This window comes from Pristiophorus japonicus, chromosome 13 (assembly GCF_044704955.1).
Source record: "Pristiophorus japonicus isolate sPriJap1 chromosome 13, sPriJap1.hap1, whole genome shotgun sequence".
NCBI lineage: Eukaryota > Metazoa > Chordata > Chondrichthyes > Pristiophoridae > Pristiophorus > Pristiophorus japonicus.
Window position 1 is genome coordinate 71644965 of NC_091989.1, and position 19646 is coordinate 71664610.

Here is a 19646-nt window from a genome sequence, read left to right on the forward strand (position 1 = left end):
TTAAGCAGTGTCTTAAAAGAGATAATCATAGAATCATAGAAAATTACGACACAGAAGGAGGCCATTCAGCCTATCGTGTCTGTGCCGATTGAAAAAGAGTTACTCAGCCTAATCCCACCTTCCAGCACTGTGTCCGTAGCCCTGTGGGTTACGGCTCTTTAAGTGCACATCCAAGTACCTTTTAAATGTGGTGAGGGTTTCTGCCTCTACCACCCTTTCAGGCAGTGAGTTCCAGACCCCCACCACTCTCTGGGTGAAGAAATGTTTCCTCATCGCCCCTCTAATCCTTCTACCAACTACTTTAAATCTATGCCCCCTGGTTATTTACCCCTCTACTAAGGGAAATAGGTCCTTCCTATCCATTCTATCTAGGTCCCTCATAATTTTATACACCTCAATTAAATCTTCCCTCAGCCTCCTCTGTTCCAAGGAAAACAACCTCAGCCAATCCAATCTTTCCTCATAGCTAAAGTTTTCCAGTCCTGGCAACATCCTCGTAAATCTCCTCTGCACCCTTTCTAGTGCAAGCACATCCTAAAATGTGGTGACCAGAACTGCACGCAGTACTCCAGCTGTGGCCTAACTAGTGTTCTATACAGTTCAAGCATAACCTCCCTGCTCTTGTATTCCATGCCTCGGCTAATAAAGGAAAGCATTCCGTATGCCTTTTTAACTATCTTATCGACCCATCCTGCTACCTTTTAAGGATCTGTGGACATACACTCCAAGGTCCCTCTCCTCCTCCACACCTCTCGGTATCCTCCCATTTATTGTTTATTCCTTTGCCATGTTGCTCCTCCCCAAATGCATTACCTCACACTTTTCTGGATTTAATTCTATTTTACACTTTTCTGCCCAACTGACCAGTTCATCGATATCTTCCTGCAGTCTAGAGCTGTCCTCCTCACTGTCAACCACACGGACAATTTTTGTATCATCTGCAAGTGTCTTTCTCATGCCCCCTACATTTAAGTCCAAATCATTAGTATATACTACAAAAAGGGACCGAGTACTGAGCCCTGTGGAACCCCACTGGAAACAGCCTTCCAGTCACAAAAACTCCCCTCAACCCTTACCCTTTGCTTCCTGCCACTGAGCCAATTTTGGATCCAATTTGCCACTCTCCCTTGGATCCTATGGGCTTTTACTTTTTTGATCAGCCTACCATGTGGGACCTTGTCAAAAGCCTTGCTAAAATCCATGTAAACTACATCAAACACACTGCCCTCATCGACCCTCCTTGTTCCCTCCTCAAAGAACTCAAATCCATGCTGACTGACCTTGATTAATCTGTGTCTTTCTAAATGAAGGTTTATACTGTCCCTCAGAATTGATTCCAGTAATTTGCCCACCACTGAGGTTAAACTAACTGACCTGAAATTGCTCAGTTTATCCCTTCCTTCCTTTTTAAATAATGGAACAATGTTAGCAGTCCTCCAATCCTCTGGCACCACTCCTGGAGCCAGGGAGGATTGAAAAATAATAGTCAGAGCCTCCGCAATTTCCTCCCTTGCTTCGTTTAGTAGCCTCGGATATATTTCATCCGGTCCTGGTAATTTATCTACTTTCAAGGATGCTAAACCCCTTAATTCTTCTCTTACTATGTTTATCCCATCCAATATTTCCCTTTCTTCATCTTGAACTTCAACGTTGGCATCGTTCCCCCTCTTTTGTGAAGACAGCCACAAAGTATTCATTTAGTATCTTACCCACATCCTCCACCTTCATACATAGATCACCAATTTGGTTCTTAATAGACCCTACTCTTTCATAGAAACATAGAAACATAGAAAATAGGTGCAGCAGTAGGCCATTCGGCCCTTCTAGCCTGCACCGCCATTCAATGAGTTCATGGCTGAACATGCAACTTCAGTACCCCCTTCCTGCTTTTTCACCATACCCCTTGATCCCCCTAGTAGTAAGGACTTCATCTAACTCCTTTTTGAATATATTTAGTGAATTGGCCTCAACAACTTTCTGTGGTAGAGAATTCCACAGGTTCACCACTCTCTGGGTGAAGAAATTCCTCCTCATCTCGGTCCTAAATGGCTTACCCCTTATCCTTCGTTATCCTCCTGCTCTTTATGTAATTGTAAAACATTTTGGGGTTTTGTTTGATTCGACTTGCCAGTATTTTTTCATGCCCTCTCTTTCCTTTCCTAATTTCCTTTTTAATTTCACCCTACACTTTCTATACACTTCTCGGCTTTCTGCAGTATTGAGCTCTCGATGTCTGATATAAGCTTCCCTTTTTTTCCTTATCTTACCCTGTATGCACCTTGTCATCCAGGGGGCTCTAAATGTGGCAGTTCTACCCGTTTTCTTGGTGGGAACATGTTTATCCTGAACTCCATGTACCTCCCTCTTGAATGCCTCCCACTGCTCTGGCACTGATTTACCTTCAAGTAACTGTTTCCAGTCCACTTTTGCTAAATCACTTCTCAGCCTAGTAAAATTGACATTCCTCCAATTTAGAACCCTTACTCCTGTTTTTTCTTTGTCCTTATCCATAATTATGCTAAAACTTATGCTGAAATGATCACTACCACAAAAATGCTCTCCCACTGCTTCTCCTTCCACCTGCCCAGCTTAATGCCCTAACACTAAATCCAGAACTGCCCCTACCCCCCCGCTCCCCTCTTGTTGGGCTTGCTACGTATTGGCTAAAAAAGTTCTCTAGAATGCGATTGAGGAATTCTATGCCCTCTGTACCTTTTACACTGATAGTATCCCAGTTAATATTAGGGTAATCACAATCCCCCACTTTTACTGCCCTATGATGCAGTATAATGTAGATAAATGTGAGGTTATCCATTTTGGTGGCAAAAACAGGAAGACAGATTATTATCTGAATGGTGACAGATTAGAAAAAGGGGAGGTGCAACGAGACCTGAGTGTCATGGTACATCAGTCATTGAAAGTAGGCATGCAGGTACAACAGGCGGTGAAGAAGGCAAATGGCATGTTGGCCTTCATAACGAGAGGATTTGAGTATAGGAGCAGGGAAGTCTTGCTGCAGTTGTACAGGGTCTTGGTGAGACCACACCTTGAGTATTGTGTACAGTTTTGGTCTCCTAATCTGAGGAAGGACATTCTTGCTATTGAGGGAGTGCAGCAACGGTTCACCAGACTGATACCCGGGATGGCAGGATTGACATATGAAGAAAGACTGGATCGACTAGGCTTATATTCACTGGAATTTAGAAAAATGAGAGGGGATCTCATTGAAGCATATAAAATTCTGACGGGATTGGACAGGTTCGATGCAGGAAGAATGTTCCCGATGTTGGGGAAGTCCAGAACAGGGGTCACAGTCTAAGGATAAGGGGTAAGCCATCTAGGACCGAGATGAGGAGAAACTTTTTCAACCAGAGAATTGTGAACCTGTGGAATTCTCTGCCACAGTTGTTGAGGCCAGTTCGTTAGATATATTCAAAAGGGAGTTAGATGTGGCCCTTATGGCTAAAGGGATCAAGGGGTATGGAGAGAAAGCAGAAATGGGGTACTGAAGTTGTATGATCAGCCATGATCTTATTGAATGGTAGTGCAGGCTCCTGCATCTATTTTCTATGTTTCTATTGTTTTTTGCACTTGTCAGCAATTTGCCTACAAATTTGCTCTTCTATCTCCCTTGGACTGTGTGAAGGTCTATAGTACACAGCAGTGTGATTGCCCCTTTTTTGTTCTTTATTTCCACCCATATAGCCTCATTTGATGATCTTTCGAACATATTATCCTTCCTCACAACTGTAATTGTTTCATTAATCAATACTGCAAACCTCCCTCCTTTTTTAAGGAGAGTTTTAGGCAGTGAGTTCCAGAGCTTGGGGTCTAGGCAGCTGAAGGCATGGCCACCAATGGTTGAGCAATTATAATCAGAGATGCTCAAGAAATCAGAATTTGAGCAACATAGATATCTCAGGGAGGTTGTGAGGTTGAAGGAGATTATAGAGATAGTGAGGGGTGAGGCCATGAGATTTCCTTGTAAACAAGGATGAGAATTTTGAAATTGAGGCATTGCTTAACCGGGAGAAAATGTAGGTCAGCGAGCACAGGGGTGAAGGGTGAATGGGACTTGGTGAGAGTTAGGACACGGGCAACCAAGTTTTGGATTACCTCAAGTTTATATAGGGTAGAATGTGGGAGGCCAGCCAGCAGTGCATTGGAATAGTCAAGTCTCGAGGTAACAAAGGCATGGATGAGGGTTTCATCAGCGGATGAGCTGAGGCAAGGGCGGAGACGGGCGATGTTACGGAGGTGGAAATAGGCGGTCTTAGTTATGCTGCGGAAATGTGGTCGAAAGCTCATTTTAGGGTCAAATATGACACCAAGGTTGTGAACAGTCTGGTTCAGCCTCAGTCAGAAGTTGGGGAGAGGGATAGAGTCAGTGGCTAGGGAATGCATTTTGTGGCAGGGACCAAAAACAATGGCTTCAGTTTTCCCAATATTCAATTGGAGAAAATTTCTGCTCATCCAGTACTGAATGTCGGACAATTTAGAGACCTTGAGGGGTCGAGAGAAATGATGGTGAGGTAAAGCTGTGTGTCTTCAGTGTGCATGTGGAAACTGACACTGTTTTCAGAAGATGTCACCAAGGGGCAACAGATAGATGAGAAATAGGAGGGGGCTAAGGACAGATCCTTGGGGGACCCAAGTGGGGAAGAGAAGCCGTTGCAGGTGATTCTCTGGCTACGATTAGATAGATGATAATGGAATCAGGTGAGTGAAGGAATTGAAGTGGCAGAGGTAGCTCATTGGATGGTCTCAATCTTAGAGACAAAGAAGTCCATGAGCTCCTCATACTTGTTGTTGGAGGTGAGTGTGGAGGAGACAGGGGACATAATCTTAAAATTAGAGCTAGATAATTCCTGAGTGAAATCAGGAAACATTATCTTCACACAATGGGTGGTGGAAATCTGGAACACTCTCCCCCAACAAGCTGTAGATACTGGGGGTCAGTTGGAGCTTTCAAGACTGAGATTGATAGACTTCTGTTGGGTAAGGGTATCAAGAGATATGGAACAAAGGAAGGTAAATGGAATGAAGGTACTCATCAGCCGTAAAATAATGGAATGGAGGGGCTGAATGGCCCACTCCTGTTCCTATGAGGCAGAAGCTGGGTCCCAGTTCCACCAGGGGTCAGGCCATTGAAAAGGCTGAGTATGCATTTCAGACAAAGAGCCAGAGGCAAGATGAGGAGAAATCTTTTTCTGTTGCGGGTTGTTATGATCTGGAACGCCCGGCCTGAAAGGGAGGTGGAAGCAGATTCAAATATAACTTTCAAATGGGAATTGGGTAAATACTTGAAGGGAGAAAATTTGCAGGTTATGGGGAAAGAGCAGGGGAGTGGAAATAGCTCTTTCAAAGAGCTGAGACAGGCTGAATGGGCCAAATGGCCTCATTCTGTGGTGTATCATTCTATAATTTTTAAAAAATTCATTCACGGGATGTATGCGTTGCTGGCAAGGCCAGCTTTTATTGCCCAGCCCTAATTTCCCTTGAGAAGCTGTGGTGAACCGCCTTCTTGAATTGCTGCAGTCCTTGTGATGAAGGCACTCCCACAGTGTTGTTAGGTGGGGTGCTCCAGGATTTTGACCCAAATTTTTGTGATTGGTCCAGTTAAGTTTCTGGTCAATGATGACCCCCAGAATGTTGATGGTGGGGGATTCAACGATGGTAATGCCATTAAATGCCATGGGGAGCTGGTTAGACTCTCTTTTGTTGGAGATGTTCATTGCTTGGCACTTGTATGGCTCCAGCCTGAATGTCGTCTGGGTCTTTCATGGGCATGGACTGCTCCATTATCTGAGGAGTTCCAAATGGAACTGAACACTGTGCAATCATCAGCGAACATCCCCACATCTGAACTTATGTTGGAGGGAAGGTCATTGATGGAGCAGCTGAAGATGGTTGGGCCTCAAACACTGCCCTTTGAACTCCTGCAGTGATGTCCTGAGGCTGAGATGATTGGCCTCCAACAACCACAACCACCTTCTTTTGTGTTAGGTATGATTCCACCTGATTCCCATTGACTTCAATTTTACAAGGGCTCTTTGATGCCACACTATGTTAAATGCTACCTTGATGTCAAGGGCAGTCACTCTCACCTCACCTCTGGAATTCAGCTCTTTTGACCATGGTTGGACCAAGGCTGTAATAAGGTCTGGAGATGAGAGGTCCTGGTGGAACCCAAGCTGAGCATCGATGAGCAGGTTATTGGTGAGTAAGTGCCATTTGATAGCATTGTCATCAGTTAAGGGAGGGTGGTAATCAGCAGGAGGTTTCATTGCCCAGGTTTGACCTGATGCCATGAGACTTCATGGGTTCCGGAGTCAATGTTGAGGACTCCCAGGGCCACTCCCTCCTGACTGTAAACTGCCGTGCCACAACCTCAGGTGGGTCTGTCCTGCCGTTGGGACAGGACATTCCCAGGAATGGTGATGGAGATGTCAGGGACATTGGCTGGAAGGTATGATTCTGTGAGTATGCCTATGTCAGGCTGTTGCTTGGCTGGTCTGTGGGCTAGCTCTCCCAATTTTTTCACAAGTCCCCAGTTGGTGAGGACTCTGCAGATTCGATTGGGCTGGGTGTGTCATGTCTGAATCCAGTGCCTAGGTTGATGCCAGGTGGTCCATCCAGTTTTATTCTTATTGTACTTTGTCGAAACGGTTTGATACAACTGAGAGGCTTGCTGGGCCATTTCAGAGGGCAGTTAAGAGTCAACCATGGTGCTGTGGGTCTAGAGTCACATACAGGCCAGACCGGGCAAGGGTGGCAGATTTCCTTCACTATTAAGAACATTAGTGAACCAGATGGGTTTTTATGATAATCCGGTAGTTACATGGTCACCATGACTGATTTTTAAAAATCCAGATTTATTACATCAACTGAATTTAAATTCCCCAGCTACCATGGTAGGATCTGTCTCCAGATCATAAATCCAGGCCTCTGGATTACTAGTCCAGTAACATTCTATGGGGTCGAAATTCATCAGCTCACCGCCGACTGCCACCGACATTGCTCTTCTTGATCCGCCCATTGCCAGTTTGGAGGCGGCCTGGAGCGGGCGGGAAGGGAGAGCCGCCGGGAATTGCCTGCTGACATCAGCAGACGGCCAAGTGGCCCTACTGATCTCCCGGCCGCCGAGCTCCCATATTACTGCGGGTGGGAGTCAACGGCAGAACGGGGGGTGGACCTCTGCGAGGAGGTTGGTCTGTCCCCTTCGGTGAGTATGAAGAACTGAAAAAAAGGTAAGTGAACATTTTTTTTAAAATTTCCACAGCGACTTACCTGGATGGGGTCCCCTGGAGGTCTTCCGATAGTTTTTTATTTTTATACTGCTGAATTTTTTATCAGCTCTTCGACCCTCCGTGGGCCCGACTCCATCCTCGGCGGCACTTGGGCGGCAAGCGCCTCTGCCGCCGAGAATGAGACCCCCCTGCCCGCTGCCACCCAGATTGGCGACGTACGTCTTCCATTTGCTGCCCGCCGATCTTCCAGGGACCTCGGCGATGAATATCCCGCCCAAAGTACCGTCCGGTAGCTCGGCGGCCATCGGCGGCACTTTGGGCGGCACTTGGGTGGGCGAGGAGCGAGATGAAAATCGGCCCCAAAGCGAATTCATTTTCTGTGTAATTAATTTGAAACATATTGTTGGACTAGGGTCGGAATGTAAAGAAGGCTGCCTGTTTTAGTGTGGTTAGTCTGCATCTCTCACATTTTAATTGAAGCCATAGTAGGGAGCTGCAAAGTGACACACTTCAATCATAAAAAACACTTGCAGCTCAGGAGATGACTAAAGTAAATGTTGGTCCCTTAGAAGATGAGAAGGGGGATTTAATAATGGGAAATGTGGAAATGTCTGAGACCTTAAACAATTATTTTGCTTCGGTCTTCACAGTGGAAGACACAAAAACCATGCCAAAAATTGCTGGTAACGGGAATGTGGGAAGGGAGGACCTTGAGACAATCACTATCACTAGGGAGGTTGTGCTGGACAGGCTAATGGGACTCAAGGTAGACAAGTCCCCTGGTCCTGATGAAATGCGTCCCAGGGTATTAAAAGAGATGGTGGAAGTTATAGCAGATGCATTCGTTCTAATCTACCAAAATTCTCTGGACTCTGGGGAGGTACCAGCAGATTGGAAAGCAGCTAATGTAACACCTCTGTTTAAAAAAGAGGGCAGACAAAAGGCAGGTAACTATAGGCCGGTTAGTTTAACATCTGTAGGGAAAATGCTTGAAGCTATCATTAAAGAAGAAATAGTGGGACATCTAGATAGGAATAGTGCAATCAAGCAGACGCAACATGGATTCATGAAGGGGAAATCATGTTTAACTAATTTACTGGAATTCTTTGAGGATATAACGAGCATGGTGGATAGAGGTGTACCGATGGACGTGGTGTATTTAGATTTCCAAAAGGCATTCGATAAGGTGCCACACAAAAGGTTACTGCAGAAGATAAAGGTACGCGGAGTCAGAGGAAATGTATTAGCATGGATCGAGAATTGGCTGGCTAACAGAAAGCAGAGAGTCGGGATAAATGGGTCCTTTTCGGGTTGGAAATCAGCGGTTAGTGGTGTGCCACAGGGATGGGTGCTGGGACCACAACTGTTTATAATATACATAGATGACCTGGAAGAGGGGACAGAGAGTGTAGTGTAACAAAATTTGCAGATGACACAAAGATTAGTGGGAAAGCGGGTTGTGTAGAAGACACAGAGAGGCTGCAAAGAGATTTGGATAGGTTAAGCGAATGAGCTAATGTTTGGCAGATGGAATACAATGTCGGAAAATGTAAGGTCATCCACCTTGGGAAAAAAAAACAGTAAAAGGGAATATTATTTGAATGGGGAAAAAATTACAACATGCTGCGGTGCAAAGAGTTCTGGGGGTCCTTGTGCATGAAACTCTTTTTGGAGTTTATCTGCAAAACAAAACACATTAAACCGTGCCACCCGACCTGGGTGACACACCAGACATTTACAAGGCCCTTTTTTTTTTTTTTTTGGGGCACTAAAATCACAATTTTCCCCAGTGCCCCCTATAAAAGGGAAGGGGACACTAAAAACACCGGCAATGAAAACAAATTAAACTTTAAAACGTATCCTTGTGCATGAATCCCAAAAAGTTAGTTTGCAGGTGCAGCAGGTAATCAGGAAGGCGAATGGAATGTTGGCCTTCATTGCGAGAGGGATGGAGTACAAAAGCAGGGAGGTCCTGCTGCAACTGTACAGGGTATTGGTGAGGCCGCACCTGGAGTACTGCGTGCAGTTTTGGTCACCTTACTTAAGGAAGGTTATACTAGCCTTGGAGGGGGTACAGAGACGATTCACTAGACTGATTCCGGAGATGAGGGGGTTACCTTATGATGATAGATTGAGTAGACTGGGTCTTTACTCGTTGGAGTTTCGAAGGATGAGGGGTGATCTTATAGAAACATTTAAAAATAATGAAAGGGATAGACAAGATAGAGGCAGAGAGGTTGTTTCCACTGGTCAGGGAGACTAGAACTAGGGGGCACAGCCTCAAAATACGGGGGAGCCAATTTAAAACCGAGTTGAGAAGGAATTTCTTCTCCCAGAGGATTGTGAATCTGTGGAATTCTCTGCCCAAGGAAGCAGTTGAGGCTAGCTCATTGAATGTATTCAAATCACCTATAGATCGATTTTTAACCAATAAGGGAATTAAGGGTTATGGGGAGCAGGCGGGTAAGTGGAGCTGAGTCCACGGCCAGATCAGCCATGATCTTTTAGAATGGCGGAGCAGGCTCGAGGGGCTAGATGGCCTACTCTTGTTCCTAATTCTTCTGTTCTTATTATGTTCTTATGTGCCTGCTCTATACCCTGGTACATTAATCTCCCATTCAATTTCCCGCTTTGACAAGGTCTCCATTATTAGAATATTGCCCCTTTGTTTCAACATAAATGGTTCCATTTCCACAGACTCAGATGCCCCTAGCATTGTGATGAAAGTCTCTCCCTGTTCTATTGAACAAGGAACAAAACCAACTGAACACAGAAACACTTCAGTTTAACGTGCAGTACTGTTATACGTGGGAAAAATACCTCCGCAATCGCAAAGACTATAACCTTTAGACATCCACACAGCATGAGCATGTGTCTCCCCCCACCCAGCAATTCCTCATTACAGTGCGCACTATTTAATTAATTTTATGCACCTGTAACAAAGCTGTGTCGGAAATTACTTTGACCCCATCTTGCATACTGTGTTCAGTTCTGAGCACCACACCGCAGGAAAGATATATTGTCCTTGGAGGGGGTGCAGCACAGTTTCATCAGAATGATGCCGGGGATTAGAGGGTTAAATTATGAGGGCATATTTCGTAAACTTGGTTTGTATTCCCTTGAGTTTAAAAGGTTGAGTGTTGATCTAACTGAGTGCTTAAAATGATAAAGGAATTCAATGGGGCAGATACGAAGAAGCTAGTTCCTCTGGTGGGGGAATTCAGAACCATTTTAAAATGAGAGCTCTGCTATCCAGGAATAAAATCAGGAAGCACTGTTTAATGCAAAGGGTTGTGGAAATCTGGAACTCTCTCCCCCAAAAAGCTGTAGATGCTGGAGGGCAATTGGAGCTTTCAGGACTGACAGCGATAGATTTTTGTTAATGAAAGGTATCGAGGTTAAAAAAAAAACATAGAAACATAGAAAATAGTTGCAGGAGCAGGCCATTCAGCCCTTCTAGCCTGCACCGCCATTCAATGAGTTCATGGCTGAACATGAAACTTCAGTACCCACTTCCTGCTTTCACGCCATACCCCTTGATCCCCCGAGTAGTAAGGACTTCATCTAACTCCCTTTTGAATATATTTAGTGAATTGGCCTCAACTACTTCCTGTGGTAGAGAATTCCACAGGTTCACCACTCTCTGGGTGAAGAAGTTTCTCCTTATCTCGGTCCTAAATGGCTTACCCCTTATCCTTAGACTGTGACCCCTGGTTCTGGACTTCCCCAACATTGGGAACATTCTTCCTGCATCCAACCTGTCCAAACCCGTCAGAATTTTAAACGTTTCTATGAGGTCCCCTCTCACTCTTCTGAACTCCAGTGAATACAAGCCCAGTTGATCCAGTCTTTCTTGATAGGTCAGTCCCACCATCCCGGGAATCAGCCTGGTGAATCTTCGCTGCACTCCCTCAATAGCAAGAATGTCCTTCCTCAAGTTAGGAGACCAAAACTGTACACAATACTCCAGGTGTGGCCTCACCAAGGCCCTGTACAACTGTAGCAACACCTCCCTGCCCCTGTACTCCAATCCCCTCGCTATGAAGGCCAACATGCCATTTGCTTTCTTAACCGCCTGCTGTACCTGCATGCCAACCTTCAATGACTGATGTACCATAACACCCAGGTCTCGTTGCACCTTCCCTTTTCCTAATCTGTCACCATTCAGATAATAGTCTGTCTCTCTGTTTTTACCACCAAAGTGGATAACCTCACATTTATCCACATTATACTTCATCTGCCACGCATTTGCCCACTCACCTAACCTATCCAAGTCACTCTGTAGCCTCATAGCATCCTCCTCGCAGCTCACACTGCCACCCAACTTAGTGTCATCCGCAAATTTGGAGATACTACATTTAATCCCCTCGTCTACATCATTAATGTACAATGTAAACAGCTGGGGCCCCAGCACAGAACCCTGCGGTACCCCACTAGTCACTGCCTGCCATTCCAAAAAGTCCCCATTTACTCCTACTCTTTGCTTCCTGTCTGACAACCAGTTCTCAATCCACGTCAGCACACTACCCCCAATCCCATGTGCTTTAACTTTGCACATTAATCTCCTGTGTGGGACCTTGTCGAAAGCCTTCTGAAAGTCCAAATATACCACATCAACTGGTACTCCTTTGTCCACTTTATTGGAAACATCCTCAAAAAATTCCAGAAGATTTGTCAAGCATGATCTCCCTTTCACAAATCCATGCTGACTTGGACCTATCATGTCACCATTTTCCAAATGCGCTGCTATGACATCCTTAATAATTGATTCCATCATTTTACCCACTACTGAGGTCAGGCTGACCGGTCTATAATTCCCTGCTTTCTCTCTCCCTCATGAGGTACACATACGAACAATGAGGGACACGGCAGTCTCTGTGATGCTCATTATTACTAAATGTCACAATTTAGTGGCTTCTAGGCCATTTCAGAGGGCATTAAGAGCCAACCATACAGTGTGGGACTGGAATTACATTTAGGCCAGACTAGTAGGGGTAAAAAGCACCCCTTCCTTGAAGGGCAATGGTGATTAGCAGATTTATTAATTTAAATTTCACAATTTGTGATTTGAACTCATTATCTGGGTTGCTAATTCAGTATTACAATCACATAAGAACATAAGAAATAGGAGCAGGAGTAGGCTATACGGCCCCTCGAGCCTGCTCCGCCATGTAATACTATCATGGCTGATCCGATCATGGACTCAGGTCCATCATCTTCACAGGCAGTCCCTCGGAATCGAGGAAGACTTGCTTCCACTCCTGAAGTGAGTTCTTAGGTGGCTGAACAGTCTAATACAAGAGCCATAGACTCTGTCACAGGTGGGACAGATAGTCGTTGAGGGAAGAGGTGAGTGGGACTGGTTTGCCGCACGCTCTTTCCGTTGCCTGCGCTTGATTTCTGCATGCTCTTGGCATTCCCGCCCACTCCTCATAACCCCTTAATTCATTATCGTTTAAGAAACTGTCTATCTCTATCTTAAATTTATTCAATGTCCCAGCTTCCACAGCTCTCGAATTCCACAGATTTACAACCCTCTGAGAGAAGAAATTTCTCCTCATCTCATTTATAAAGGGGCTGCTCCTTATTCTAAGATTATGCCTCCTAGGGTACTGTACCCAAATCTTGTAAAACTATTACCTTTTTAAAAAATTAATTCTTGGGATGTGAGAGCCATTGGCAAGGCCGGCATTTATTGCCCATCCCTACCAATGTTCCCCGCAATCTTTTTTGGGTGCGCGGCCCCATAAAGGAGCTGTGCAGCCCATTCACACTGTCGTACGTGAGCAAATTTTAACATCTCAAACTTGTTCCAGTTCTGATGAAAGGTCATTGACCTGAAACGTTAACTTTGTTTCTCGCTCCACAGATGCTGCCTGACCTGCTGAGTGTTTTCAGCATTTTCTGTTTTTATTTCAGATTTCCAGCCTCCACGGTGTTTTGCTTTTGTCTGTTAATCCAGTAGTGTGTCAAACCTATTTTTAAATTTTTAAACTTACTGATCTTAATTTAAATGTTCATAAGGCACAGAAACATCCTCCATAATCTCGATTGAAACAAGAAACAACAACAACTTGTATTTATATAGTGCCTTTAACATCTCAAGGCACTTCATAAGACAAAATATTTAACACTGAGCCACATAAGGAGAAATTGGGGCAGGTGACCAAAAGCTTGGTCACAGAGGTAGGTTTTAAGGAGCATCGAATGAGGAGAGAGCAGCAGAGAGACGGAGAGCTTTAGGGAGGGAGTTCCAGAGCTTGGGGCCCAGACAACAGAAGGCACGGCCACCAATGTTGAGCGATTATAATCAGGAAAGCTTAAGAGGGCAGAATTAGAGGATCGTAGACATCTCGGGGGGGTTGTGGTGCTGGAGGAAATTACAGAGATAAGGAGGGGTGAGGTCATGGAGGGATTCGAAAAAAAGGATGAGTATATTGAAATTGAGGTGTTGCTTAACCGGGAGCCAATGTAGGTCAGCGAGCACAGGGGGTGATGGGTGAGCGGGACTTAGTGCGAGTTAGGACACGGGGCAGCCGAGTTTTGGATCACCTCTAGTTTATGTAGGGTAGAATGTGGGAGGCCAGCCAGGGGTGCGTTGGAATGGTCAAGTCTAGAGATAACAAAGGCATGGATGAGGGCTTCAGCAGCAGATGAGCTGAGGCACGGACGGAAACAGGCGATGTTACGGAGGTGGAAATAAGCAATCTTAGTTATGCTGTGGATTTGTGGCCAGAAGCCCATTTCAGGGTGAAATGACACCAAGGTTGCGAACAGTCTGGTTCAACCTCAGACAGGAGACAGCTGAAGTCAGTTTCTCGGGGAAAATTTCTGCTCATCCAGAACGAGATGTCGGACAAGCAGACTAACAATTTAGAGAGCTTGGAGGGGTCGAGAGAAGTGGGAGTGAGATAGGGCTGGGTGTCATCAGCGTACTTGTGGAAACTGACGCTGTGTTTTCGAATGATGTCGCCAAGGGGCAACATGTAAATGAGAAATAGGAGAGAGTCAAGGATAGATCCCTGGGGGACACCAGAGGTAACGATGCGGGAGTGGGAAGAGAATCTGTTGTAGGAGATTTTCTGGCTATGATTAGATCGATAAGAATGGAACCAGGCGAGTGCAGTCCCACCCAGCTGGACAATGGTGGAGAGACGTTGGAGAACCGTGTCAAAGGCTGCAGAGAAGTCAAGCAGGACAAAGAGGGAGAGTGTGCCTTTGTGACATTCACATAGGATGTCATTTGTGACTTTGATGAGAGCCGTTTCGGTACTGTGGCAAGCGCGAAAACCTGATTGGAGGGATTCAAACATTGAATTGTAGGAAAGTTGGGCAAGGATTTGGGAAGCGACAACACATTCAAGGACTTTAGAGAGGAAAGGGAGGTTGGAGATGGGGCGGTAGTTTGCAAGAAATAAATAATTTGCCTTTAAATAGAACCATTCATATCCTCAAGGCATGTCCCATAGCGCTTTATGGCCAAATAATTAATTAGGAACTGTAGTCACTGTTTTTTCAGTAAATGCAGAACCCAACTTGCGCTTAGCAAAGTCCCACAAACATCAATTGAGGTAACTGACCAGATCATCTGTTCTTTTGTTATGTCAGGGACACCGGGGAGAATTCCTGCTTTCCTTGGAACAATACCATCGGATCGTTTACATGCACCCGAACAGACAGAAGAGGCCTCAGTTTAACGACTCAGTCAAAAATTGTAGCTCTGAGGTGCCGCATTCCATTAGTACTGCACTGGGGCGGGGGGAGTAACACTCCAGCCAGGCAGGAACCGAGCAATGGAGACATGGTTCTACCTAGCTACATTTTTTTTTTAACCAGGGCAAGTGGCCTTAGCAAATCCAGCATGCTCAGATCTGTAGTGCCCACACCTCCGAGGCCTATGGCATTAAAATGGCACAACTCCCATGTAAACGCAGCTCTTTAACACCACAGGAAAAGCATCTGGCAACCAACTAGTTAAAAGGTGCCAACATCTACAATAATGAGGAAGACACAGCTCAGAGGTGCTCACAAAGCCTCTTTTTGTTTTTACATCCAATTACATGGTGAGTAAGCAAGGGCCACGGAGAGAAAAAAGAAAGACTTACATTTATATAGCGCCTTTCACGACCACCGGACGTCTCAACGCGCTTTACAGCCAATGAAGTACTTTTGGAGTGTAGTCACTGTTGTAATGTGGGAATTATGATGTACAGGTTGCAACATATTGTACATTCCAAGCATTTCATGTCACATACACTTTGTGAAGAATCCTCACTTCCTCTTTTATCTACACTCAACTTGTTTTTCAGCATCTGTTGTTATTGAAGTGGTATTTCCTGTAGCAGGTTAACTGTTTGTTGCATATTTCATGTTTTCACATGGGTTGTTTTGTCAGTGCCCTAACCAAAATCACAAGCATGTCACCCAGTGAGAGAGGAGAGAGAAACAGGATCCGAAAACACAGAAAATCTTGAATCAATAAAAAGGTTTTCGCCTAAAAACATTTTCATCAGTGTTGATTTTCTGATGCATAGCTTAGTTTAACAGTAGGGCTAAAAATTCGGTTGCTTAGCACAACTGGTTAGCGCCCAAGACGGGAGCGACAGGCGCTAATGGGGCGCTAAGCGTTTACCGCCAGTGCGCCATGCTGTCAGCGCCTCCCGGGAACTCCAGCGGCGGTTTACTGGCAGCGCTAGCTGTGCACTCTCGCGCCACCCACGTGGCAACGCCCTGTTAGCGCCATGGTGGCGAACTTCAGTGAGCTCACCTGCCTCGGTGCCTGCCGTTAAGCATGACAGGGAAAACAGGTGTTCCCAAATCTCCCGAGGCAATAAGGAAACGGCTCAGCAAGTGGGTAGTTATAAGGTGAGATTTTTTTTCATTTACATTCAGTTATTTTGCATTTATTTAACTTTGTTTACTGTTTATGAGTGTTGAAATGGACACCCTTGCATTTATTATCACTCTTCAGTGGTTCAGCTGACCTCCCCTTTAGGCGCTGGGATACCGGTTTCCGAGCACCAGATCTTCAGTAGCGCTCCCGTGATAGCGCCCCAAGGATCAGGGTTAGTGCCCGACAAGGGGTGTAAATGCTTCCCTTAGTACTCCACTCCCCTCTTGGGGCGCTAAAAGTGAATATCCCGGTTGGAGGCTGTAAACATCGTCCGGCGCTAAAGTTAGCAACCAGGCGGTGTCACCGTCTGAAACTGGGGGCTACTGAATTTTTAACCCACAGACTCTTAACAGAATCAATTACTGTGCAACCTCTGAGCAATAAAGAATGGTGAATTATGATGTACAAACCATTTGGGAATTCCAGCCAGACAAATTCACAAGAACAATGAATTAAAGGGATATTCAGTCGAGATGTTATTCTGAGTTTTCTAAGACATACCGCTAATTTTCTTTTTGTTAGTTGTTAGAAATATAGAAACATAGAAAATAGGTGCAGGAGTAGGCCACTCGGCCCTTCTAGCCTGCACCGCCATTCAATGAGTTCATGGCTGAACATGCAACTTCAGTACCCCATTCCTGCTTTCTCGCCATACCCCTTGATCCCCCGAGTAGTAAGGACTACATCTGACTCCTTTTTGAATATATTTAGTGAATTGGCCTCAACAACTTTCTGTGGTAGAGAATTCCACAGGTTCACCACTCTCTGGGTGAAGAAGTTTCTCCTCATCTCGGTCCTAAATGGCTTACCTCTTATCCTTAGACTGTGACCCCTGGTTCTGGACTTCCCCAACATTGGGAACATTCTTCCTGCATCTAACCTGTCTAAACCCATCAGAATTTTAAACATTTCTATGAGATCCCCTCTCATTCTTCTGAACTCCAGTGAATACAAGCCCAGTTGATCCAATCTTTCTTGATATGTCAGTCCCGCCATCCCGGGAATCAGTCTGGTGAACCTTCGCTGCACTCCCTCAATAACAAGAATGTCCTTCTTCAACTTAGGAGACCAAAACTGTACCCAATACTCCAGGTGTGGCCTCACCAAGGCCCTGTACAACTGTAGCAACACCTCCCTGCCCCTCTACTCAAATCCCCTCGCTATGAAGGCCAACATGCGATTTGCTTTCTTAACCGCCTGCTGTACCTGCATGCCAACCTTCAATGACTGATGTACCATGACACCCAGGTCTCGTTGCACCTCCCCTTTTCCTAATCTGTCACCATTCAGATAATAGTCTGTCTCTCTGTTTTTACCACCAAAGTGGATAACCTCACATTTATCCACATTATACTTCATCTGCCATGCATTTGCCCACTCACCTAACCTATCCAAGTCACTCTGCAGCCTCATAGCATCCTCCTCGCAGCTCACACTGCCACCCAACTTAATGTCATCCACAAATTTGGAGATACTACATTTAATCCCCTCGTCTAAATCATTAATGTACAATGTAAACAGCTGGGGCCCCAGCACGGAACCCTGCGGCACCCCACTAGTCACTGCCTGCCATTCTGAAAAGTCCCCATTTACTCCTACTCTTTGCTTCCTGTCTGCCAACCAGTTCTCAATCCACGTCAGCACACTACCCCCAATCCCATGTGCTTTAACTTTGCACTTTAATCTCTTGTGTGGGACCTTGTCGAAAGCCTTCTGAAAGTCCAAATACACCACATCAACTGGTTCTCCCTTGTCCACGCTACTGGAAACATCCTCAAAAAATTCCAGAAGATTTGTCAAGCATTATTTCCCTTTCAGAAATTCATGCTGACTTGGACCTATCATGTCACCTCTTTCCAAATGCACTGCTATGACATCCTTAATAATTGATTCCATCATTTTACCCACTACCGATGTCAGGCTGACCGGTCTATAATTCCCTGTTTTCTCTCTCCCTCCTTTTTAAAAAGTGGGGTTACATTGGCTACCCTCCACTCGATAGGAACTGATCCAGAGTCTATGGAATGTTGGAAAATGACTGTCAATGCATCCGTTATTTCCAAGGCCACCTCCTTAAGAACTCTGGGACGCAGTCCATCAGGCCCTGGGAATTTATCGGCCTTCAATCCCATCAATTTCCCCAACACAATTTCCCGAATAATAAGGATTTCCCTCAGTTCCTCCTTCTTACTGGACCCTCTGACCCCTTTTATATCCGGAAGGTTGTTTGTGTCCTCCTTAGTGAATACCGAACCAAAGTACTTGTTCAATAGGTCTGCCATTTCTTTGTTCCCCGTAATGACTTCCCCTGATTCTGACTGCAGGGGACCTACGTTTGTCTTTACTAACCTTTTTCTCTTTACATATCTATAGAAACTTTTGCAGTCCATTTTAATGTTCCCTGCAAGCTTCCTCCCGTACTGTATTTTCCCTGCCCTAATCAAACCCTTTGTCCTCCTCTGCTGAGTTCTAAATTTCTCCCAGTCCCCGGGTTCGCTGCTATTTCTGGCCCAATTTGTATGCCACTTCCTTGGCTTTAATACTATCCCTGATTTCCCTTGATAGCCACGGTTGAGCCACCTTCCCTTTTTTATTTTTACGACAGACAGGAATGTACAATTGTTGTAGTTCATCCATGCGGTCTCTAAATGTCTGCCACTGCCCATCCACTGTCAACCCTTAAGTATCATTCGCCAATCTATCCTAGCCAATTCACGCCTCATACCTTCAAAGTTACCCTTCTTTAAGTTCTGGATCACGGTCTCTGAATTAACTGTTTCATTCTCCATCCTAATGTAGAATTCCACCATATTATGGTCACTCTTTCCCAAGGGGCCTCGCACAACGAGATTGCTAATTAATCCTCTCTCATTTCACAACACCCAGTCTAAGATGGCCTCCCCCGTAGTTGGTTCCTCGACATATTGGTCTAGAAAACCATCCCTTATGCACTCCAGGAAATCCTCCTCCACCGTATTGCTTCCAGTTTGGTTAGCCCAATCTATATGCATATTAAAGTCACCCATGATAACTGCTGCACCTTTATTGCATGCACCCCTAATTTCCTGTTTGATGCCCTCCCCAACATCACCACTACTGTTTGGAGGTCTGTACACAACTCCCACTAACGTTTTTTGCCCTTTGGTGTTCTGCAGCTCTACCCATATAGATTCCACATCATCCAAGCTAATATCCTTCTTAACTATTGCATTTATCTCCTCTTTAACCAGCAATGCAACCCCACCTCCTTTTCCTTTTATTCTATCCTTCCTTAATGTTGAATACCCTTGGATGTTGAGTTCCCAGCCCTGATCATCCTGGAGCCACATCTCTGTAATCCCAATCACATCATATCTGTTAACATCTATTTGCACAGTTAATTCATCCACCTTATTGCGGATACTCCTTGCATTAAGACACAAAGCCTTCAGGCTTGTTTTTTTAACACCCTTTGTCCTTTTAGAATTATGATGTAGTGTGGCCCTTTTTGTTTCTTGCCTTTG

General features: G+C 45.2%; 1 protein-coding gene across 3 annotated transcripts in view; it reads left to right on the forward strand.

Annotated features, from left to right (window-relative positions):
• The window catches only part of mrpl42 (mitochondrial ribosomal protein L42), a 72810-nt gene that overhangs the window by 20992 nt on the left and 32172 nt on the right, over positions 1–19646 (forward strand). Inside the window, exon 1 of one of the 3 annotated variants that reach the window (XM_070897638.1) lies at positions 15221–15313. The exons of the other annotated variants lie outside the window; for them this stretch is intronic. Coding sequence (XP_070753739.1) covers positions 15250–15313 — 64 coding nt within the window. The 5' untranslated portion in view covers positions 15221–15249. Of the gene's footprint in view, positions 1–15220; positions 15314–19646 lie in introns of those variants that run through there. 3 annotated transcript variants of the gene reach the window in all.